Source organism: Antechinus flavipes, chromosome 4, assembly GCF_016432865.1.
Source record: "Antechinus flavipes isolate AdamAnt ecotype Samford, QLD, Australia chromosome 4, AdamAnt_v2, whole genome shotgun sequence".
NCBI classification, from domain to species: Eukaryota; Metazoa; Chordata; class Mammalia; order Dasyuromorphia; family Dasyuridae; genus Antechinus; species Antechinus flavipes.
The window spans coordinates 429,673,415-429,698,111 of NC_067401.1; the positions used below are offsets into that span (position 1 = coordinate 429,673,415).

General features: G+C 36.2%; 1 protein-coding gene across 4 annotated transcripts in view; it reads left to right on the top strand.

Annotated features, from left to right (window-relative positions):
- ILDR2 (immunoglobulin like domain containing receptor 2) overlaps positions 1 to 24,697 on the top strand; it is an 86,178-nt gene that overhangs the window by 7,075 nt on the left and 54,406 nt on the right. For all 4 annotated transcript variants that reach the window (XM_051999034.1, XM_051999036.1, XM_051999035.1 and 1 more), the window contains exons 2-3: positions 21,028 to 21,360; positions 22,775 to 22,894. In XM_051999034.1, the coding sequence (XP_051854994.1) occupies positions 21,028 to 21,360; positions 22,775 to 22,894 (453 nt within the window). The remainder of the gene's footprint in view (positions 1 to 21,027; positions 21,361 to 22,774; positions 22,895 to 24,697) is intronic.

Consider the following 24,697-nt stretch of genomic DNA (forward strand, 5'->3'; position numbering starts at 1 on the left):
TGGGGCAATGGGTAAACAGCATAAAATTCAGGAAGATCAATTTTTTAAAGTTCAGACAACTGAAATACTCAGACTTTTTGTATCACCAATATGGATTTTCTCCTCCAGTGATGTAGATATCAACCAATCTGTATCTGCCAATTCTATGGTACTTTTAGTCATATCCTCACATAAATTTGCTATAGGCTATCTACCCAGTGTTCTGGGAATAAGTAAGTTGTTACATATACTTAATGGAAAAAAAAACCAATAGAAAGTAGAATTAGATTTTATGAGAAAAATGATAGTTCAACTGACCAAGAGGGAACACAGAAATAGTTCAGAGATGTCAAACTCAAAAAGAAACATGGGCCACTAATCTATATATAAGGATCCCTAAATGTAATGTTATCTATGCTTTATTATATTTTAATTTGGTCAAATTCACTTTTACTTGATATCATCATACCAGTAGAGAGCTACCTTTGTCAACTGGTTTATTATACATGACCGAGCCATCTTCTTTATTAATTTTACAATTATTTGACGAACCTTTGGGTTCTTCTTTGAGGTTCTTTCTATTTTTTAAGCCTGCTCATGCTTACTTTATTCTCAATTCCTCTATAAGTGAACTATAAAAATTAGGAAAGTACACTAGTACTTCTAATAAGTCTTGAGATGTGTGAAAACATGATATGAGTGATACAGAGGCATAACACTAAGAGAAGAGCATGTGATTCAGGGGGGGAAAGTAAATAATGGGGAAACTTTGATCCCAAGGAATTGTATTGGAGTCCATCCTTATTCCAACAAATATATATAACCTTGGATTTTAGTCTTATCTACTTGGAAGTGAAAGAAGGCACTTTGAGTGACTCTGAGCCAAGGAATGTCTTAGTCAAAATATTTCACTTTCTGAAGTCCTTGTCTGAGATGGTATGTTTTGATGTGGAAGGGACTGTGCCTCCCTAGGTAGCTAATGTTCCTCTTATTTCCTTCATGCCTTTGGTTCCCTAGGAAGCACAGGCAGATGTTTGTATGGGTTGATAAAAAGCTATTGCTTGTAGGTATTTTTCCTGTCTGGATTACTGCACCAAATCACACATCTCCCTAGCAGAAGTCTGACTACCTGTTTTGGGATTTCTTCCAAACTAGTCTCTTGATTGCAGGTTGGACTCTGCTGCCATCTTTTCATATTGGAATTGGGACTGAGCCAGACTTCAGGTAGAGCTCGTTTTAGTTATGTAGTAGGACAGGAGTAACAGGCATAAAGGAAATAGATGTCTCATCTTCATCTGTACAGTAATAGTATAGGGTTAGGATGGTGTTGTTCATGGCATCATTGAGAATGATACTATGCATGCTTAAGAAATAGGTAAGCTGTTACATACAGTTATTGAAAAAAAATAACAGAGGGTTTTTATGAATTAGGTTTTATATGAAAAATGGTAGTCCAATTGACCAAGAGAGACCATGACATAATTTAGGGGTGTCAAACTCAAAAAGAATCAGGGGCCACAGATCTATATATAAGGATCCTAAAAGTAATGTTATTTATGCTTTATTATATTTTTGTTTATTTTGTCAAATATTTCCCAATTGCATTTTAATCTGTTTTGGACCCACTTGGGAGTGTGGCCATATGTTTAATACCTGTGGTAGGGGATAGAGAACTAACCTCAAAACTAGGAAGACCAGGGTTCAAGACCTCCTCTGACATCCTAACTGTGAAATCCTAGACACTTCATACCTCAGGGGGCTAGGCAAACTCTCTAAGACTTTAAGTTGTTGGGAGGATTCTGACCTGCTTTGGTAGAGGGAAATTTTTCTCTTGGGAGTTATCTATCCCCGTGAAATCACAAGTTCAGTCCTTATTCCCATCTCATTTGCTTGCCAGACAATGAACAAGGTCATTTGGGTCAATGAAGTAACAATGGGATGACTAGATTTACAAGTGGACATTTATTTGAATTCTTTCAGACAACAACCAATAATGCTATAAAACAGAACATCTTGTTAAAATGGTAACAACTAGTTACCCTGACGCTGAGGAAGCTCAAAGGAAAACTTGGGGATGCTTGAATTAAAAAGGATCCTATTAAACAGTGAATAGCTCCTCTTCGCTCATTTTTAAGGGAACAAACAGCATGTAGAAAAATATTTCCTGAACCTGAAGGAATTCAAGCCAAATTTTAACTCTTAAAAAAATATTTTGCTATATTTCTTTAGAACATTTCCCAAAAAGCTTTGTTCCAATTCTGAAAATCTTATTAGGTAACAGAAAAGGAGATGGTTTGAGGGGGGTTTGTTTAGACTAGACTTATGGACCAATCATAAAAGAAACTATTTCTATACCTACATTTTTTTAAAGGCCAAGAACCATTTATTTTTAAGCGACTTATAAGGAAACTGGGATGAAGTATCAGAAAACCAAAGCAAAAATGAGGATGACTTTCTTAAAAAGGAGGTGTTTGGCAGACAAAGAAGTCATTAAAGACATTGACTGGAAGAAAAATCCTCAATTTTAAGGATAGACCTGGGAATTGGCTGCTCTAAGAACTACTCTCACCTTTGAGACTTAAATGATTAAGGGAGGGCAGTATTAACTCCAAGATCTGGAAAGATCAGGCTGTGACCTTTAGCGAAGCAATCTTTGTGTTTCTCTAAAATAGGACTCTACTTACAGATCTTCCTCTTAGTGATGTGAGGAATAGCTAGTGCCTGATAAAAAAAAAAGAAACTCACTTTCAAAATATGAAAGTGCTAAAAATAAGAGCAGCATTTCTATAGATACAGCTTTTAATTTTTTTTTCACAAGGGCAGGGTGCCTCACATCTAGAATAGTTTTTCTTTCCATGATAATAATTCAATTACTTTACTAGACATGACTCTGTTGTCCAAGCCCTAATCTGCTTGGTGACTAGTTTACCAAAAAGGTTCAATTTGGGAGGCTGTTATCAGCCTTCATTTTACCATATCTTGATAGAAAGTACATAGATGGTAGGGAGGGTTGGCTTCCTGTAGAGCAAGCAGCACAGCAACAAGGGTTTTTTTTTTTTTTTAGGTTTGGGTACAGCTCAGTATGAATAGCTGGAGAGGGCTGAAAATAGAGGTCTTGGACAGAGGATGGAATGGTCTCAGTATGGCTGGAAGATGGAGGGAGAGGACAGAGGAAACAAGCATTTATTAAGTATCTACTGTGTGCAAGGTACTGTGTAATAAATAATATTATCTTCTTTGATCAAAGATGGCTGGAGTACTTCTTTGGGGACAAAAACCAATTTAGCTTGAGAAAGGCTTGAGAAAGTCAGTGAAGAAAGATTTTGGACCTCTGGACAGAAAGCCCATAAGAATATTGTCTTATGGCAAAAGAGTCAGAGATGTTAGGACACAGATCTGAAGGAAAAGAACGGGATAAAAACTGAGTGAGTGGTAGACAACTCCATAACACCCAGAGCTAATTATTCTTGCTAACTTAGAGCTAAAGTCAGTTGCTTGTGCTTGCTAAAAGAGCACAAGAGCTTCCCTCTAAATTTTGGCACTCTTGGAGAAAGCCTTTTTGTCATTTTACCCTAATCATGGCTCTGCCTCCTGGCTCTTTCTTTCTTTATTTTATCCAGCAGCAGCAACAATCCAACCTCTGAACCATTAGAAGCTATTTTCAAAGATTGGGGAAAGTGGAGTGGTTGGAGGTAAAGATTTTAGATATTTTCCCAGTCTTCAGTATACTATTAGGTGAGAAAAGTAAGAACTAGAGGATCCTTAAAAGTCCTTAATTTTCAACATTAAGGGAGAAGTCTCACTCCACTGCAAAGCTAAAGAGTATAGCATTCATTTTCTATCCATTACCTTTGTAAATCAAGGGATATTTTAGTAATTTCTGCTCTACTCTAATGGGTTCTACACAGTATAATTATACCATTATAAATAACAACATTATAATTAACAACTATAATTATATTGAAATTAACTACAATAATTATACCACTATAATTAATAATCAATAAGAAAAATTCTTTTTATTTTAAAAATTTTTGTCATTCAGTCTTGTCTGACTCTTTGTGACCCCATGGATTATAGTACATGGGGATCTTCTATCCCCCACAATCTTTCAAAATCTGTTCATGAACAGAACAGAACATGTTCATTGCTTCCACGATACTCTTATCTCATTTTCTACCCATTCCATTTCTTTTTTGCCTTCAATCTCTTCTAATATCAGAGTCTTTTCCAGTGAGTCCCATCTTCTCTTATGTGGCCAAAGTATTTAAGCTTCAGCTTCAATATTTGACTTTGCACTGAATAACCTGAATTAATTTCAAACTACTCAAATTTCTAGAGTGCTATAAAATTTACAAAGCACTTTGCTCACAGCAAACTTTGAGGTAGGCAATATAATGATGATCATCATCCTGGTTTTGCAGACAAAGAAACTAAAACTCTGAAACATTGTGACTTGCTCATGAGTAAGTATCTGAGGTAAACTTTTAACTTATCTCTTGATCTTATCTACTCTGAGATGCTGTTCTTAAAGTCTCCTTCCTGTACTCTCTAAAATCCTTCTTTCACAGTCATTTGCCCACATTGTTATGACACCAATTTACTTGATGGGGTGGACATCGGAGTGCCTTCATCTCTCTACTTTTCTTTATAAGAATTTTGATGCTCCAGGACAGTTTCTCCGACCCAGGGCTCAGTCAGAATTCCTGTTATATACTTAATTTTTAGTTCTCTGATTTCTAATGAGCTATAGAACCAATAAAGTGCCAGCACATAAATGGTAGGAGATGAGAAGCCATTGGTGGGAGAGGGGAAAGGATGGTTAGACAGACATCCTTGTGGCCTATGGCATATGATTAGACCTCAGGAATATAAAACAGAAGCTATATTATCACTATCCTTTCGCTAGGATTTTAAAGTGTTTAGTACAGAGCCTGACATATAGTAAATGCCATGTAAATGTTAGCTGTTTATTATTGTTGTTATTAATAGCTATTCCTCTTCAATACTGACTGTAGTAAAATGTTCAAAATTTGGACCTATTCACCTTTCCAACCTTTTAAACCACTCATATTCTCAGTTCTGTCAATTTTGCCAAATTCATTTACTCATGTTATTCCCAAGTACCTTCCTCCTGATGTTTTTGGTCATGTCATTCGCTCACTTGTAATGCCTCCCCTTGACTCTTCACCTCTATAAATCTTACCTGTTTTTAAAGATCTGAAACATTTCAGTGTCCCATTATTTCTGGTTCCTCTGAACTCTTTTACTATTTATTATCTGTACAATTCATTGAGTAATCTGGATCTTTTTTCACTGCACTGAACCATTTCTGTTGTTTTTAGATATTTTTCATTCATGTCCATCTCTTCATGATTCCATTTGGGATTTTCTTGGCAAAAAAACCAGAGTGATTTGTCATTTTCAGTTCATTTTATAGATGAGGAAACTGAGGCAAATAGTATTAAGATACTATGAAGTATGTGAGGTTAGATTTGAATTCAGAAAGATCTTTCTGACTCCAGACCTGGCTCTTTCCACTAAGCCCATTTCTGTTTTATTGTTATACAATTATTTATATGTTTATTTCATGTTGTTCTAATTAGATTGTGAGGTATTTCATAACTGTGAGGTATTTCCAGCTTTTTCACATCCCCTGAAGAATTTAGCACAATGTCTTGTACATAGTGCATAGTAGGTGATCAGATGTTTGTCAGTTAATTGATTTTCTTTTCCTTAGAGAAAGGAGGCATACTGTCACAAGTGAGTTATTAAATGTTTAAAACTGGTTCTCTGGAGAAAAACACACACACATACACACATGTATGCCCATGTATGTATATGTGTGTGTCTCTTTGACTTACTTTTAAGTTAACATGCATTAGTAAAATTTTCTCTATCATTCTCGTAAGTCTAGAAATCAACAAAACAGTAAATCAAGCCTAGATTTCTATTAGTTGATGATTTCCAAGCTAAGTTAGAGCTGGCTTCAGCACACTCCTGCCATAACCATTCTAAAATGATTGGACTGTGATATATAATCCTGAAGAAGTTCATTTAGTGAAGGGAACTGTTAAAATCAAAAGAATACCCTCTTCTCTTATCCTTTCATTCCAAAGAAATAAGCATTTGAGCACATAGAAGAAAGCTAGAAATAACCACTACCCTGCAGGGCCTTGCACTATAGCTGAGATAGGACAAATATGGAAACAAACCATTAACTTCACAACTTTGTTATTTTTCTGGTTTTCTTTTATCATATTCTTGGTTCTTGAGGGGGAGTAAAAAAGAAGAACTTTAGGGCAGTAGGATATTTGAATTGAGTAAGCAAGTTAGGAGCTTAGAAATTTTACTTTTTCTCATTTCAATCATTTCTAAAAAGAATATTAGAAAAAAGGAATATTCTCTATCTTGGGGCACTATAGGGCAGGTTTGACCTGACTCCCTTCGGTTCATAAGACCTCATGATAACAGGTTTTATTCTTATTTCTTGGAGATTATTGCCTGGGATGGATCATATTTTTATAAAAATGAAATCAAATTAGAATTAACATAAAGGTAGGCTTGAAATGGAATGGAAGTCATAACACATCAATGTAGGTAGCGTAAGTTTTTATTAAATAAAGGGCCTGTTTGTGTGGGTTTGTATAGCATAGTAGGGAAGGCAGCACAATCAAAGTGTAAATATAGAAGGAAAGCAAGAAAGAAATGGATAAATTCAAGAATCTATAGCTTTTATTTATATTTATATGTACATATGTGTATATTTATGTATAAATATATGTATACAAATATATATCTATATATACATATATGTACATACCAAGGGTGGGAAATGTCTAGCCTGTGGGCTGTATAAGGCATATGAAATCATCTGCAAATGATGTTATCCATATCCAAATGGCCCTTGCCAGAAAAAAAAAAGGTTTTCTACCCCTGGAATATACATATATACATATACATGTATAGGTAGGTATCTATGCATATAGATACATTGTGTGTTTGTATAGCTACATAAAACATAATAGTAGGTTCAGTTTATAACCAAGGGAACATAATTATTGTTGGAATATGAGAGACCCTTCTGTAGGTGCAAAGAAGGAAATGCACAATTTTTGATGAGGCTGTGTTGGTTTGGAGTTCTTGGGGACATTTTCCCTTTTGTGTATTCCTATACTCTGCTGGGATTCCCTTCAGGAAGAGAAATCAGCAGGATGTGTTCTGTGTTTTTTCTCAGCACACCTGCTGTTTTTGCTGCTATATCACTAAACTGCTTTGAAGTCTAGACAAAGCTAGCATTCTAGGGAGTAATCTAGCCTAAATCTATGCTTTAATACTGATCAGAAAGTATTTAATAAGAGTTTACAATGGTGTCGTGATTTGTGAGATATATATCTCTCACAAATCCATATATATATATATATATATATATATATGTGGGTTGGGAGGGGTAGGAATACAAGTATTATCCTCATGTATGCAATCAGCAAATAAGTGAATGAAAAAACAAAGTAATTATTAGATATATATGTATTAGATGTATTATTGGGGATTCAAATACAAAAATAAAAATAATCTTTATCCTCAAGGAGCTTATATTTTAATTGGGGATCCAACTCACAAAGGGTGGTAGTGGCTAGGGAAGGACACTTTGTAAAGACTGACAAATAGGTTGACACACTCTATAAAGGAATAATGGCAGAGATGATAGAATCATGGCTCATGGTTCCTGAACTAGGGTTGGGAGTAGAAGTGAGAAGTAACAAGGAAGTTGGTGAGGAAGAGATGACTGAAAAGTAAGAAGATTCTGAGAGGCAATCACCAGTTGTGAGGCAGAGGAATTCTAGGAGGAAGATTCCTTTAGAGCAGGGCTTTTTAAACTTTTTCACCACCCTTTTATGCCCAAGAAATTTTTATACAATCCCTGTGTAGGATTAATCTAGGTTCAGAATTCACATTCAACAGGCATAGTCTGAAAATAGGTACAAGTTTATTACTGCTCAGAACCTTGACTTAAACAAGAGTAATGCATAATTAGCAAACATGGTAATCATCAAGATGATATAAGAAGCAAGCAGACGACATACAACATACATCATCATCACTATGAAGAAGCATCAACATCTGAATTCCTGAGCTGGGAGAACTTAGGTCACAGATATTCAAAGTCTCAAGTGAGAAGTTTTATTAAACCAAACTTCCTAGCTGAGTTCTCAAAGTTTGTTTCCACTAAGGGTTTTTATAGGTTAAGAACAAAGAAGGCACTAAAATAAAAATTCTCATTTGATATGTGACCTTTGAGATTGATCAGGCACCCTCAAGTACAGGGATATTCTATTGCAAGAGTTCTATCAAAGAGAATATTTGTTTATTCCTTTAGAAGGATTATGTTTACTCCAGGAATTGGCTAAGTTTCCAGAATTAACACAAGCCTGCCATAAAGGATATTCATTAATTAAGATGCCAGGACAATGGTCAATCCTCCTAATGCTTCCTGAGACAATCAGATAACAAGGAGCATATTTCAAAATTTTCAGCAAAAAAAAGTTACACAAAAGACATGGCTGAGACGTACTTGATTACTTGCATCTGGGTATCTAGATATATGAAACAAGTAGACCATCAAACATTTACTGATAAATCATAATTTCACAACCCCCACATTTAATTACAATATGGGGACATGGGGGTTGTGAACCATAGTTTAAGAAGCTGGGCTGTAGGAACAGCAACAGGATTGGTATAGAAGAGATAGGGAGAACAAGTGGAAATCTTGTGGATTCTACCTCCCATAATCTTTTCCCTTTTCCTTCCTCCTTGAATGATCACCTCATCATCCTTCACTGTTAACTCCTTAATTGATCTCATTGCTTTTGGTTTTTTCCCTTCACCAATATATAGTTCACACAGGTACCAGGTTTGACCTGTTAGTATCCTTCTAAGAAGCTTCTTCTTGATGCTAAAATAAAGTATATGTTTCTTGATTTGGCTTTTTAGCCTGCAAAGTCTAACTCCATCTTTATAGACTAATTGGATATTTCTCTTCATAAACTCTAAAGCCCAATCAAACTGTCCTGCTGCCTCTTCCCCTATATATTACATCTCTTTCTCATTCTTGGATTTTACATGCTTTGATTGTACTTCATTTCTGCCTCATAGAATCCTCAGCTCCACCAGGGTGTCAGTCACTAAGCATGTGTTAAGTATCTACCATGTGCTAGACATTGCATTAAGTGCTAGAAATACAAAAAAAAAGATTCCTTGCTCTCAAGGAGTTTACAATCTGATGGAGAACATATGACAATAACTATATGTTAAATTGGAGATAACCATTGAAAAGAAGACACTAACAGGGGGATTAGGAAAAGCCTTCTTGTAAAAGTGGGATTTTAGCTGGGACTAACAGGAAGCCAGAAGTAATGATGAAGAAGAAGAGAATTCCAAGCGCTGGGGACAGCCAGTGATGATGCCAGTAGTTGGAAGATGGATTATCTTGTTAGAGGAACATGTTGGGTAACAACGATGCAAAATGACTGGAAAGATAGGAGGGAGCCAGATTATGAAAGGCTTTGAATGAGAAAGAGAAAATTTTAAATTTGATTTTGGAGGAGATAGAGTACCATTGGAGTTTATTGAATGAGGGGAGGAAAACATGGTCAGGCTTGTGCCTTTAGGAGAAATTTCAGTGAAGAATGGATTAGAAACTGGAGCCAGAAAGTCTTATGAGCAGGTTATTGTAATAGTCTAGGCATGAGATAATGATCAAAATCTTTAGCATCATGATTTTCTCTAGTTTGGATTCATCAGTGCACTAGTAGGAATGAGGGCAGTGGGAGTAATCAATCCCATGCTGAAGCATGAGAGGACAAAATCTCTAGGAGGACTTGGAAGAAAGGGACTTTAAAGGAGTAGACAATGTAGAGTTGAACTGTTTTACCTGGGGGTTGAGATGGGGAAAGGAGGATAATGTGGCTAATGCAGGAGGGATGACCTGAGGAAAAACAAAGTGAAGGGTTGAGGATTAGAAGGTGAGGACAAAGATCAGGAGTTACAAGGCAGAGAGAGTGGTAAAATGCAACAGGTTGAGGTCACATAAGGGGATTTTGGAGCTCATGAGCATGAAAAAAGAACACTGATGGGGATGGCAAGATCAAGAGGATTTTTGTGATTGTGTATAACAGAGGTGGGTTGAGGCATCAGAAGTAGGTTATGGGAACGGATTTAGTCCAGGAATTGGGAGATTAGGTTGTTTGAGGAGTTCCACTATGTGCATTAAAATCACCCTTTAGGAGGACAATGATTGGAAGGAAAGAAATCCTTGGAACCAGTCACTGAATTCATTAAGGAAAGCAGTGTCCTGGAGTATTGTGGCTATCTGGATTTTGAATAGCTGGTTAATAAGAATCCAGTGAACTTCTAAGAAGGAGAACTTGCTGGGTGATGGTAGAAGGAGAACTTGGAAGTGGCAAGGTCAGGGTGGGTAGAACAAGAAATATTATAACTCACCTAGGATACCAAGAGATCACTCCAGAAAATGCAGCCAGTGCTGGAAAGGGAAGCCAGTGTCATCAGGAAAAAGTTGTGTTTTAATGAGAGTGAAAAATGAAAGCAGGTAAAGAAAAGACTTCAGATGAAATCAGGTTTGTTACTTACAGGATAGATGTTACAGAGAGCACAGTAGGCAACTTTAAATTGGGGCAGCAGGAAATTAGGTTGAGGAAGATGGGAATAAAGAATGGACAGTATGGGGCAGAGAATGGGTTGGGAATAATACTCAGGGCTCAGAATGATGGACAACATATGACAGGTCATATTTTGTTCGTCACTGCATTGAGTTCTGAGGTATTTGGTCTAGTATTGGGCAACTCAAATGAGTGGACAAGTGGAGAAGCCAGGTGTTTCTCTCCCTCCCTTTGAGGCAGTCCAGGCCAAGCCAAGTCAAGAGACTGAAAAAAGGAGCAAGATGCACTAGTCTTTTTTCTCTTCCCAAGCAGGAAGGTTTTTTCTGATTTCCCAGCTGCTAATCTAAAATTATTTTGTATATGCTAGATTGTAAGCTCAGGGATTGTATTTTGCCTTTTTAAAAATTCTCAACATTTAGTATATATGTATATATGTTCTAAACAAAATAAAACAAATATAAGGTAATTATTTTTTATTATAGCTTTTTATTTACAAGATGTATGCATGGGTAATTTTTTAGCATTGGCCCTTGCAAAGCCTTCTGTTCCAACTTTTCCCCTCCTTCCCCCCACTCCCTTCCCTAGATGGCAGGTAAACCAATACATGTTAAATATGATAACATATATGTTAAATACAATATAGGTATACATATCTATAAAGTTATTTTGCTGCACAAGAAAAAGCAGACTTAGAAATAAGGTAAAAATAACCTGAGAAGGAAATCAAAAATGCAAGCGGACAAAAACAGAGGGAGTGGAAATGCTATGTTGTGATTCACACTCATTTCCCATAGTTTTTTGGCTGGGTGTAACTGGTTCTCTTCATTATCCAACAAATGGAACTGATATGGTTCATCTCATTGTTGAAGAGAGTCATGTCCATCAGAATTGATCATCATATAGTATTGTTGTTGAAATATATAATGATCTCCTGATCCTGCTCATTTCACTCAGCATCAGTTCGTGTAAGTCTCTCCAAGCCCCTCTGTATTCATCCTGTTGGTCATTTCTTATAGAACAATAATATTCCAAAACATTCATATACCACAATTTATACTATGATGTAATTTGAGAGGTAGGATTAGCACCTGGAGGAAATTAAGAAAGACTTTAGTCAGAAGGCAGCTCTTTAGTTGGTAAGAAGTCTTTCTTAGAGGTGGAGATAAGGGTGGAGATTTTATCAGACATAAGAGACACAGATGAGAGATGAGGTGTTGTGGGTAAGAAATAACAAAATCAATTTAGCCAGAACTCCTATAAAAAATGGAGGAGAATATTGTTTAATGTGTCTGGAAAAGCACAGGGTTGGGTTTATGATGGGCTAAATGGATTTCTTTATGTTTGATCCTGGGCCTACACCATTAGAAGCTTTCTTAAAAGATTTTCCTTCTCTGAAATAAAGAGAGGGAGCAGTGAAAAGAAAGGTATACCTGGGTCTGGTACAGTATCAACAAGAAGTAGAAAAGGATATGCATATGTTAAATCCAATATATATTATTGTTCAAGAGGACCAATGACATCATTGGGTAATATCTTGACTCTCAGGCAAATTGGATTTAAGTGAAGAAGAGTTGCACAAAAATCTGTCTCAGTCTTTTCCAAAGTCACCAAGTATGGAGGTAAGACAAAAGTCAGGATAACTGTCCGTAGCCTGGAATATAATGGGTGACTTTGACATTTTTGATGTCTTATCAAGTTCTGAAAGCTCAATGTTGCCTGCTTTAGCTGCCTTCATTGCTGTTGGAACAAATTGTTCTCATCCACCCTTTCCTCCAGGGGAAGTCTTAATATGCTCCAGGTAGACATCCCCCTAACTCTCCAATAGTTTTAAAGTCTAAAGGTTACTCTCAGCCTATCGGCTGACATGGTTTTATCCTGGTGTGCCTACTGTGCAATCTACAGCTTCTTGGAGCCATGTGTGAGAGTGGACGGAAAGTGGACACCAGTGGTGGACAAACAGCCCTGAAAAGGATTCAGCTAGCCCTCACACTGGAAGTGCTACATGTCCCTGAACACCCCATAAATCTAAGAGTCCTAGATCATCGAGTTTTTGTGAGAAAAGTGCTTTCTAAATCATAAATGCTGTATAATTGAAAGTTATTACTGTGATGTTCTTTAGACCTATATGTCTAAGTTCCTACACTCACTTAAACCAGTAAAATATCTAGGCCAGTTGAAAGTCACATAATCATCTAAAGCTAGCTGTATAAAAATTTATATGTGGGTTATGTATATGCTGATTTGACCTGAACAGCAAATGTATGTAGTATTGAGAACTGAGAATGGAGTAAACCTCTGTTAATAATTGGTTAAAAGAATCGAGTGCTGTATACAAGTGGCTAATCTTAGCAACAGGGAATAGAACTAGGAGGTAGGTTATTCTTAGTAATCACCTAGCTGACAAAGCCCAGTGCTTTAACTCTCAAAAAAATACCTCAAATCCCAATGTTTCAGTATAGCTCCTACTTTCTCTGTTAAGATTTTCTGAGCACATTAGCTGAATAGGGACCATAATAGAAAGGTGGTATGGTCAAGTAGACCAAGTATGGTGCGGGGAAACAATATTTATAATGAATCAGCCATCTGTAGCTATTTTGCAGGCATTGTAGATAAAGGAACATGTTATTTCACCTATCAGTGTTCATTTATTCTCTAATGAAGTCATAAAAATTTGAGGATGTTACAATGTTAAAATAATTTATGCAATAAAATATAAATAGTTTTTCAAAACCCATTCAGTAGTCTGCATGCTTTCCACAACACTTTTGAGTATAGTCCAAACCAGATTAAAATGTAATTGGGAAATATCAAACAAAATACATAAAAGTGCCATAAAACATAAGTAATGTTAATATGTAATTTGCTAAGTCAATACGTACCACAGGGATCATTATGTATGGTTTGGTGGCCCCTGTTTCTGTTTGAGCTTGATACTAGTGGTGTAAGGGATAAAATTTATCTGAGAAAAGCAGCAATGATATCAAAAAAAGAATAATGGCCTTGGAGTTAGGAGAGATGCTAGGGTTGAATTCTAGCTTTAGCTCTTCCTAACTGTGATCATGGGCAAATTTTAATTTTAATTTTTAATTTTTATGAGTTGCAGGGTTTTTTCTTATTCTGTAAAATGGGGATAATAATATTGTACTCCTTGTTTCAAAAAGAATGTTTTAAGGAATACTTAAGATGTTTTATAAATGCAAGCTTTTATTAATATTACAAACCAGAGTCTTTGGTTTAAAGACTTAGAAATATGGAATTTTACAAATTTTTCATGAACAAAAGTTATTGTTCTGTCTCTTATTTATCAGGAAATTCACATATAGTTGTGCTTTTTATCTTTCACCGATTGATTTAATTTTTTTCTTTATACAAAAGTTTGGGTGTTTGTTATCAAAATCCATTTTCTGACCCTTTCAATAAATATGTAGCTCAAATAAAAAAGAAGGTAATTTAAATTTGTAAAATCCTATATGTGAAGGAACAGTTTTAATGTTAAATATGTAGCATAACTGATAGGAAAATCAAGTAGAGAACTAACTAAAGGACCTGTTTAAGGACAGGAAAAGGCTGAAGATGCAAACTATTATGGTATCTCAACTTATTTACATGTGACTGTTTTTAGAGTTTGAAAGAATAATGCTCACAAAACGGTGAATCAAATAAGTTTTTGGAGACTATGGGGTGATTAAATAAACACTGTTGATTTCATAATTAATAGAAAAATGGATTTTGTGAGTTTTACCTTGTAAAGAAAGATGAATTCCTTAACACTAGAAAGCTCTGATTTAAGTCAGTTTGAGTACTGAATCACCTAACAGAAGTAATTAAAAAAGCAATAGGCAAGAAGAGGCTATCCAGCAGTCATCATTTAGGAAGGTTTCATCTGCTATATAATGGATGCTGCTGATTGGCAGGAATAAAAGCTCCTTGGAAGACAGTTACATTCTGTCTATTGCTTTTTAGCATCATCTGCAATTTAAAAGAGGTGAAGTCTCTTAGAAGTGCAGTTTCTTTGCTTTTTCTCTAGTTTGAGAGGGAAAACAGGTTTTATAGCTGCTTTGCTATAATCATAGGTTGAAGCTGATTTAACAACACAGTATCCCCTTGAGTGGGAATTTGCCTACTCTTTTTTTTTTTTTCTGCCTTCTCTAGAGAACCAATCTGAGGAACTTGGTAGTTTTCTAGTTTATGGGAACTACTTGTCACTATAATAAAGAAACACTGTTTCAGTGCCCTCTGATGACTGATTTAGAAAGGTTTGCCATTGCTTCAACAATAAGGTTAAAAAGAAAGTAGAGTTGCCAAGAAAAAGACCTATGAGGGGTAGAAGGAGCAGATTGATGCGGTACTAAAAGGTACAAGGATATTTAGTTTACAGTCTAGAATTATAAAGTTTTCTGAGTAGATGAATCATCCTCCCTTTTGTTTCCCTTCTAAATTTTTCTGAGTACCATTCTCTTTCTTCATTTTGGGCTATTATGTAAAGTGATGTGTCAATTATTCCTATATTGGCTTTATATAGATAACCATAATGGATTGATTCTTATCTATGTTACATTATCATTAACTATATGTTTTAAATTTAAGATTTAATGGCATCATCATTGTGACTGATTAGTTTTGTGTAGATGGAAAGGACGCCAGTGGGGCTCAAGAACTTATGTAAAAAAATAGGGAGATTATATCCTCCTCATAACAGGGTTACCCCAGAACTCTGAGAAAGTTTGTTATAGCTATGTGGTGGTGGTCTTTCTCTAAAAACCCAGACCTGCCAACATAAGGGAGGTTTGGGGTGAGTGAGCCAGTTAGGAGTCATGAAGGGACTTCATTGAAGGTATCTACTTGGCACAAACCTTATGTAGAAAGAGCTAATCTAGGATTTATTGTGGTGATCTTTACATTTTCAGGGACTCATTGTAAAGATTCTCCATCCAGAATTTATCAGATACTGTAGTGTCAGAGGAATCCACCAGAGAAAAAAATAATAAATTGCTATTTTAAAAAAAGTTATCCACATAATATTTTTGCTTTTTAAATCCTTTTTATGACTTTCTGTGACATAATTTTGATTATTTGAATATTTAAATATTACTGCTGATTGATTTACTATATTTATTAATAAGGTTGAATATGAGCAATACAGCTGTAACATGCCTAGAGTGATAATGCTTCACAAGGCAAATAAACTCTCACAAAATATTCTTAGTTAAGGGGAATACCACTTGACGTTAGAAATAAAAATATTGATGATATTCCAAAACATACTATTGAAAACATAAGGAAACATGAAGTATTACTTAAGAGGTATAAAGAATAAAATAAAATTTCTTCTGTTTTTTTGTTGGGGTGATGGGGATTTTTTGATTTTTGGTTTTACATTTTCAGAATATGTAGACTCCTTTAAAATTCCTAGTAGTATAGAGATGCTGTGTGTGTGCATCTCTCTATCTATCTATATACATATAAATATATATGTGTATACATTCATATAAAACTACATAAATACTTATAATGATTTCTAGCATTTCAAATGGCTTTTAAAAATCATTCTTAAGCAAATTCTGATAAGTGATTTCTAGATACTCTCATTAGTTAACATCTTTTTAACTCTATGTAACATTGTCAAGTGAAACACTCCTGTTATCCTGCCACACTTTATCCTACCTATATGACTAGTTAATCTCCTTCCATCATGCAGTTCTATGATGATATCTTTTATTTTTATTTAATTTCAAAGTTGTTCATTAGTTATATGTTACAGCCTGCTTACACTCGCTTGATGCCTTTCCATTACTGCCTACATGTCAGTCATTTAAAATTCTCTGGAGATTATTAAATTCTATGTTTTGTTGCCTCATTCCAACACTGGTAGAATGTTGGTCTTATAAAAATGGATCTTTGTTTTCCTGGGGAAGAAAGGATTATTAAAGGATCTATGGAATTTCCTGAAGGCATTCCAGCCCATACTATTCTTCCTGTTCAATTTCAGTTTCAACTCATATTCATCTATACTGTCTGTCTGTATACATAATAATAAGTTTTCTATCCTACACAATAGACATTCTTCCTCTACTTTATCTTTCTTGTGCAGATGGTCAGGCTACATATCTATTCCAGAAGACTTTGTAGTTTTCTAGAGCTTGATTAAATAAACCAATGTCAGCCACAAATGAGAACATCATCATCATCATCATGCTAGCATTTGTAAAGCACTTTGAGGTTTGCAAAGTACTTATGGTATCTAATTTTATTTGGAAGTCCTCTCCATTCACAGAAAAAAAAAAAAAACTATTCAATTTGCATCTCTTTCACCACAATGACCATTTGGTGGAGCATGCATTTCCCTATTTTAATGCCTCATCTGATTTTTATGAGCAGAAAATTATTGGTCTAATGATTTTTTCTATTATGTCTAGAGGAATCTTGAATGATTTTGATCAATGGGTTGTAGTCACTTTCAGAGAAGAACTAGTAAAACTAGTTGAAGTTTTGCTCTATGGAATCAAATGCTTTTCCATAATTAACAAGTAAAATAGGGTCACATATTTTCTCGCCTTCCATTAATTGTGACATTGTAAAGATGTGGTCTGTTGTTGAATATCCATTATAAAAGCAAGCTACTTGTTCCTTCATTGAGAATATTCTCATTTTGTGTATCAATGATTCATGAAGATTCTGTGTGGACAGGAGGCAAAGAATCACAAGTTGTTGATGTTTCCTTAATCTAACCTCTTGGTATTAATACGATCTGTTATTGGTCAGTACTTTGGTATCTTTCTTTATTTCAAAGAATCCTCAGTATTTTCTGTAAATCCTTGATTCAATCCCTTTGGTTTTCTCTACTTTGATCTTTACTGACCATTTCTACTTCACCTATGAACACAAGTGAGACTTGGGTGCTAAATTTCAAGTGTAATTTCTTCTGTCTTTGATGGTGAGAAACGTCTGTTATAAGATTTTTGCCGATCTTTCTTTTTTTAAACTTTTCATCTGTTTGTTGTCCTTCCATTTTTATCCTTAAATGCCCTTGGATGATTTTACTTAATTGTATCTCTTGGCAAGCTTTTTTAAAAACTGATTTTCCTCTCCACTACATCTTTCTACTTTATTATACTGCTCATAATTTCCCCTTATCTCTCTTTATAAGACTTCTCAAAAGAGTTTATAGTCTAAATTGAAGTTGTCTTAAGCATCCATTATCCTCCACTTGGCAAGTGGGTTAAATGTTTGCTGACTAATAGGCTTCCAGGGTTCTTTTGGACTTCTTGTAGGAGTAGATTTGTTGTGGTTAAAACTTTTTATAAAATTATTGTGATCAGTGTAATAGACATTTCTTCTTTCTATGTCTCATCTGTCTTTGTTGATTACTTGTTTAAGTAATTTAGAATTAATCTGTTTTCATTGTATGCTATTTTTCTCATTATCATTAGTATTACTTTTTATTCATTCCAACCTTCACCCCAACAAGTTAGTAGTTTAACTTTACAAAGACAATTGATTCAGGGATAATTGTCAACATAATGCCAAGCATTTTCCTAGCTCCAGAATAGAGTTATTTCTATTGTGGCAGTGTTATTTGTGGTGATTGCCATGTCCCTTCCCTACCAATTCTCTTCCTGAAGAATTTGTTCATGATACAAAGATGTCAAGCTTCCATATAGTCTATAGACTTTTGGCTTCTTTCATTCCTGAACTATACATTTCCATCATTTTTTCTTACCTTTACATTGATATTACAGAGTATGAGTATAATTTGGTTAAATTTAAAAGATCTTAATGAATTCCTTGTGGAATTTCTCTACTCTTTCATCTGTAGCAACCAGTGGTGATACATAAGTTGCCATTATTTTCATGGTGGTGTCATTATTTTCATATTTTTTGCAAATACTTATCAACATTGCATCCTGAATCCCTTGAAATAATGTTTCTTATTGCCATCAACTCCATTCTTTGCCTCCCTATATAGTATCTGTAAGCTATCTTTATATTTAGTTGCAACTTCCTTCTTTCTTTTGGTTTCATTTATAGCAAGAATATTAAGGTTGATATGATTAATCTCCTCTATATCATATCCTGTCATTGAACATCTTATATTTAGGGCACTAAATCAAATTAACATTTCCACATGGTCAAAAAATTGAGTGATTCTTAGCCTTATGTCATACCATTACAGAAGTGGAAAGGCAATACAAAGGAATGAGGGAGATTTTCTATTTTTCTTTGTTTCAAGATTGATATGGTCAAAAAATTCATCATTAGGTGGTCATCTTCCTATAACAGCAGCTTTTCTAACATGGTAGAACCTATCAGAACTTAATCTCTGTTGGGATAGCCTTTGAAAACCTGAGGCCATTGACATACCACAGGGAGGCAATGAAGTATGATTTTGTGAAGATAACCTATTCCTAAATTATTATGGTGGAAAAAAAACTATGGTGAGGTCAGGAAAGGTTCCACAAAGGAAATGATACGTGAGCTGAGTACTAAAGGATTTTTAGAGTATGAGAGTGATTTTGAGAGACTTAGATGAGGACACAATGCATTCCAGTCATGATGGAGAAGAGTGAGGTTACCTTTTATGAGTGCATGATAGGAGATGGAGTGTTAAACTTGGGGAAAGTCTAGCTGCCCAATTTTGCTGTAATGTACAATTTGTGAAGGAGAATAGAATGAAAAAAATACTGGAAAAGTAAGTGAAAACCAGAAAGTTAGGATCATCTAGCATTCTAGGCACTAGCGGTTTTTGAGCAATTCAGTGATATACTCAGATTTTTGAAATATAATAATTTAGGTAGTGTTGGGGCAGATGGATTCGAAAGAGGAAATAATGAAAGCAAAGATGTGAAATAGATGTTGATTACAATAACTCAAAGGGCCTTCTTTTGACTCATACAGCCACTGGTCAGAAAGGGATTGTGAAGGTCAAATTGACAAGATTCTGTGATTTTATTCTCTTACCCATTCAAATCATACAATTAGTATCTATAAAGAGCCTTTTATGTTTGATAAATCTGTATTTGTAATATTTTTAACAGTTATTTGGGTATATTGTGTGCAAACACCCTAGGTATTTGCACAGAACTCTGCAATTGATAGAGATGATTATTCAATGCTCTGTTCCTAAGTGAAAGGAGGACTTGGAGAAGAATTGGTCTTTTGGCTTTGAGACTTGGAGGGAGGACACATACAGTTCCAGGCTCCTTTCAAGAGAGATCCCTGGGGGGAAATACAGACTACAGGAAGAAGTTGACATGTAGAGAAGCTGACATCTTAAGCATTCCCTAGTTCCATCTTGTCACAGTCAAGACTACAGAATTTCCCCTTGGATGAGAGTAAATAAGTTCTCCCACTTGGCCTCAAAGTTAAGGAGAGGTCAAGAGGATGAACTCCATCAAGAGAATATTCAATCTCAGCTAAAGGGAAATTCCACAAAATTTCTAATGAGAAAATCAGGCGGACTCCTCAGACTGCTAGTCTTTCCCCAGAGTCTTTGTCTCCCTTCAAGGAGTCCTCTCTGAAAGTGTATGTGACTTCTCTCAAAGCTGGAGTTCTGCCAGAAGACCAGCTTTCTTTTCCTAAACTCTCATTAAGTACACCCGTCACAGAGACATGGAGTATCAAGTAATCATATGTTATTGTTGTTCAGTCATTTCAATTATGTATGACTCTTCATGTCCCCACTTAGAGTCTTGATGGCATAGGTACTGGAGCAGTTTGCCATTTTCTTCTTCAGCTCACTTTACACATGAGGAAACTGAGGCAAACAGAGTTAAGTGACTTGCTCAGGATCACATAGCTGGAAACTATGTGAGACCAGATTTGAACTCTGAAAATTGAGTCTTCCTGATTCCAAGTCTCATATTGAATCTACTATATTACTCAGCTGCCCTAAAAATAATCATAGTATCATTAATTGGGAGAGTCTCATGCAAATGTCTAGACTTGAGCCTGATGTTACATTGAGATACTACTACTACTACTATTACTACTACTACTACTACTACTACTATTAGTTACCATCTCAAAGTTTGCACAATGCTTTACATATTTTATTTCACTGAAGTCTTCTCAACAACTCTGTGAAGGAGCTATGATTATGTCTCCATTTAATAAATGAGGAAACTGAATCTGAGACAGGGTATGTGATTTGCCTGGTTCATGCTGCTGTTAAGTGTCCAAAACCAGTTTTGAATTCAGGTCTTCCTGACTCCAGATCCACCTAGTATGGGACCTGTTAAAGAAGCTCCAGAAGTGAGACTCCACATTCCTAGAACCAAAAGTCATTCTCCCATTTTAAGTTTCGAGGGATGAGATTCTCCCTTCATATGTGGATGTAAAATCTGGTTTGTCCTTCTTGCTTTCACAGCGGTCGCTGAAGGTTTGCAGGTCATTGTACCCGAAAGGACGAAAAAAGCTATGCTTTTTCAGCCAATTGTGCTAAGCTGCCGCTTCAGCACGTCCTCCCAGCAGCCGGCCGTCATCCAGTGGAAATTCAAGTCCTACTGCCAGGATCGAATGAAGGAAGCCCTGGGCATGGCCACTGCCGGAGTCCAGCCCCTCAGCAAAAGGAACCTGGAGTGGGACCCCTATCTGGACTGTGTAGACAGCCGGCGGACAGTGCGAGTTGTAGCCTCGAAGCAAGGCGCTGTGGTCACCCTGGGCGAGTTCTATCGGGGAAGAGATATCACCTTTGGTGAAGGTAATTTGGTCTAGAAGGTATCTGTTGTTGTTATTATGGTTTTAACACAAGCCTAACCTTCCAGGAGGAGAGAGCTGTTGATGACCCTTCTAACTCGATAAACATTTGATCGAGGGGAACAAAGACAGACCAAGGATAGAATTGAAATTTACATTTGACATCTCAGGGTTTGAGTGGTGTTTTCCCTACATTAGCTCATCTTTATTTTACAAATACAAATACAAAACTCAGACATGTCCAGGAACAAAAAATTATTTGTGGACAGAGTTGAGACTTCCCCCCAACCTGTAGATCACAAGCCTACTCTGTCTCCTCGCTGGACATGGACTGAAAAGAATTGTGGAGAAAAGAGAGCTGACTCCTGGGCAGACTTCATTTCAGCATGATATTGATAGCAGATCCTGTACGCAAACTTGACTTCTCTCACTAGATATCAGACTGTACCAGTGTATCTTTGGTATTTTTTATTTTACATGAAAGACTTTGCTAAATTGTCTCTGACTCAGGGAGAAGAGAGGTTCAAAGCAGTAATGTGTGACTTTCTTCCATTATATCAACTTCTCTGAATTTCAGGTTCTTCTTTTGGAAAATGAATGAGAGTATAGTTTGTTTAAAATTCTTTAAGGCCTTAGATATACCTGAGCTCCATTCCAGCCCAAAATCTGAGATCTAATAACCTTATTTCCCCCTTCTCTTTGACTTTTATTTCTTATAAAAGACTAAGGGAATTAGGGCTGACCTGGAAATATTCTTGGGTTGGAAAGTGCCATGAATCCTGTTCATTTCTGGGAGAATGGGCTTATTCTAAGATTTTTCTGAGATCTTAAAGACTATTCCAGATATCAACACTCTCCAAAGAACATATCCATCTCTGGAACTAGATCATAATTAACTTCAAATTTGACATTATCTCTGTTCTACTGGATTGTACCATGAGGTAGCAATACATTTAGCCTAAGGGCTTACTAACATGGGATAAGCAATGCTGTGTGTCCACTGAGGGAAGAAATAATGGAAAAGAAATGGGGGTAAGGGGAGATGAGAAAGAGATGGAGCGTAAGTGATCTCAGAGCATAGCACTTCTACTGGAGGTATATTATCCCAATTTTCCACATGCCATTTTTTAATTATGGGGAAGCTAAGGCAATATTTAGAGGAGAGGGAATAATTGAGTGGGTGAGGGGAGAAGGCCAAGTTCTAGACCTTCTCTGATTGTCTTTCCTAGCTTGCCATTGGGTTTATCCCAATGATTTTTAGCCCTGTGCTCAAGGGCACAGGACTGACAAATCAGCGATATTCTCTGCCACTAAGATGCCATCTTTCTGGGTCTCAGACTCATCACCTGTGACATGAAAAGGTTGGACTTGCTCTCAAGGATGTCTCTGATCTTGTGGCTCTTGCTTTTGTGTGACAGGTGCAGAGCTCAAGATTGGGAAAGTCATGTGGGGAGACAGCGGCCTCTACTACTGTATTGTCACCACTCCTGATGATGTGGAAGGCAAAAATGAAGACTCAGTGGAACTCCTTGTGCTGGGTGAGTGGAAGCCACTTCTAGCCTTGCTTGGGCAGGCTGTTTTTGATTCTCCTTCTACTCCATATACATATGAGTTTAGGTCTGTGTATATAGTTTTCTCTCTATCCAGAAAAACCCAACTGAAGATGAACACACTCTTCAGGTGCCAAATACCCTCATTGCTTTGAAGCTCTCTCCTGCTTTCAGTGTCAATCCAGATGCTTCTCCTGCTTTCCAGCTTCATTTTCCCCTTTTTCTTCCTCTTTCACCTCCTGTTCTCTTGTTCTATATTTGTCTTTTTTTCTATGCTAATGTGTTAGGAAAACAAGAGAGAAAGGCCCTTGAAGGAGGGCAGAGACCACTGGAATGAAAACAAAATTGGTATTTCAGTCTCTCCTGAGATTTGAGGGATGTTTCCTCCATCTAGTTCATTTCCAACTAAGAGAATCACAAAGGTATGAAAGGTTGCAGTGCTTGGATGTCAGAGGCAGCTAATAATTACTTGGTTGTTTTTTTGAGTGTTAGCATTCAACTTGCCAATTCCCCAAGGAAAAAGGTGGGAAGTGAAACTGACTGACTGCCTAGGAGGGCTTGACTTCCCTTCAGAACAAATACATTGAATTATCTTCATGAATATAAATGTATTCCTTTTACATTTTTGGTCCTTTAATACACAGGTTGGGGGTATGTCTTCCTCTGAAATTATAAATGAGGAAAATTTTTAAAAGTTTTTTTTAAGCAAATTGCTTTAATATTGGAAACAAAAGCAGTCACTAGTATGTGGACTGGAGGAGGGAATCATACAAGAGAAATTACATTTTTGTGGATTTCAGTTATTTAAGAAAAACTAAAAGAAAAAAATAGGGATAGTAAATTTCAAAAGGGCATATACTTTTGAAAGTGATATATTTGGGAAATTTATATTCTCTGCTGGAAAAAATATTGCTGGAAGAAGAGGCCACTGCTGATATTTAGTATTCCATGACTTGTTCTGGGATTCTGGTCCCTTTTTCCTTGCTTTTCCATTTATCAAGTGGAATAATGATGATAATGGTTGATTTTCCTAGAATGTTGAATTAGTTTGCATCTAAAATATGTTTAAAGATAGGAGAATGAACAGTTCTCAAGAATTGCAAACTAGTTGCTACTGTTTGCATGAATAAAAATACAACCTGTTTAAAAGGAAAGCAAAAGTGGAAGTCTTATGCTAGTACTGTAAGACACCCCAGGGAAATGAGAGTGGGAAACAGCTATGAATCGCTAAATCAGAAGGGGGGGGGATGAGTTTCTGCTTAATCATATAACTATAAAAGCCAAGTTTGAAAGGATAAGCGGCTCATCGAGCTGGCAATTAGCTAATTGTGGACATATTTATTTGCCCAGTACGGTTATTTGCAGAAAAGTAATTGCCTATGCAGGAAAAGGAGATAAGGTAGAGGCCACTTTAAATAATTTGGACCCAATTGCCCTGCAAACTCTTGAAAAATAAATGCATGAAGTCATGTCATCCGAGGATGTGCTGAAGTGCATGAAGGACACTTCTCTGGATCAAAACATATAAAAAGTAACTTGTGGGAAGATGCTATTCTCAGTGTGGTTCCAACAAACGGGAGGAAAATGGTGTCAGCATCTGAGAGGTGGGAGAAAGAAAGTCTTGACTGCAGTGATTAGTAAGGATGGGAGAAAAAAAAAAGGTGCAGCTGAAAAGTCTTAGTCTTGATTCAAGTGAAAAGGAATATGAGCAGAGAGCAAAAAGAGCTTTGAATTGGAAGCAGGAGAACTCAGTTCAAGTCCAGTGCTGCCATATTTATTAGCTCTTAGGTC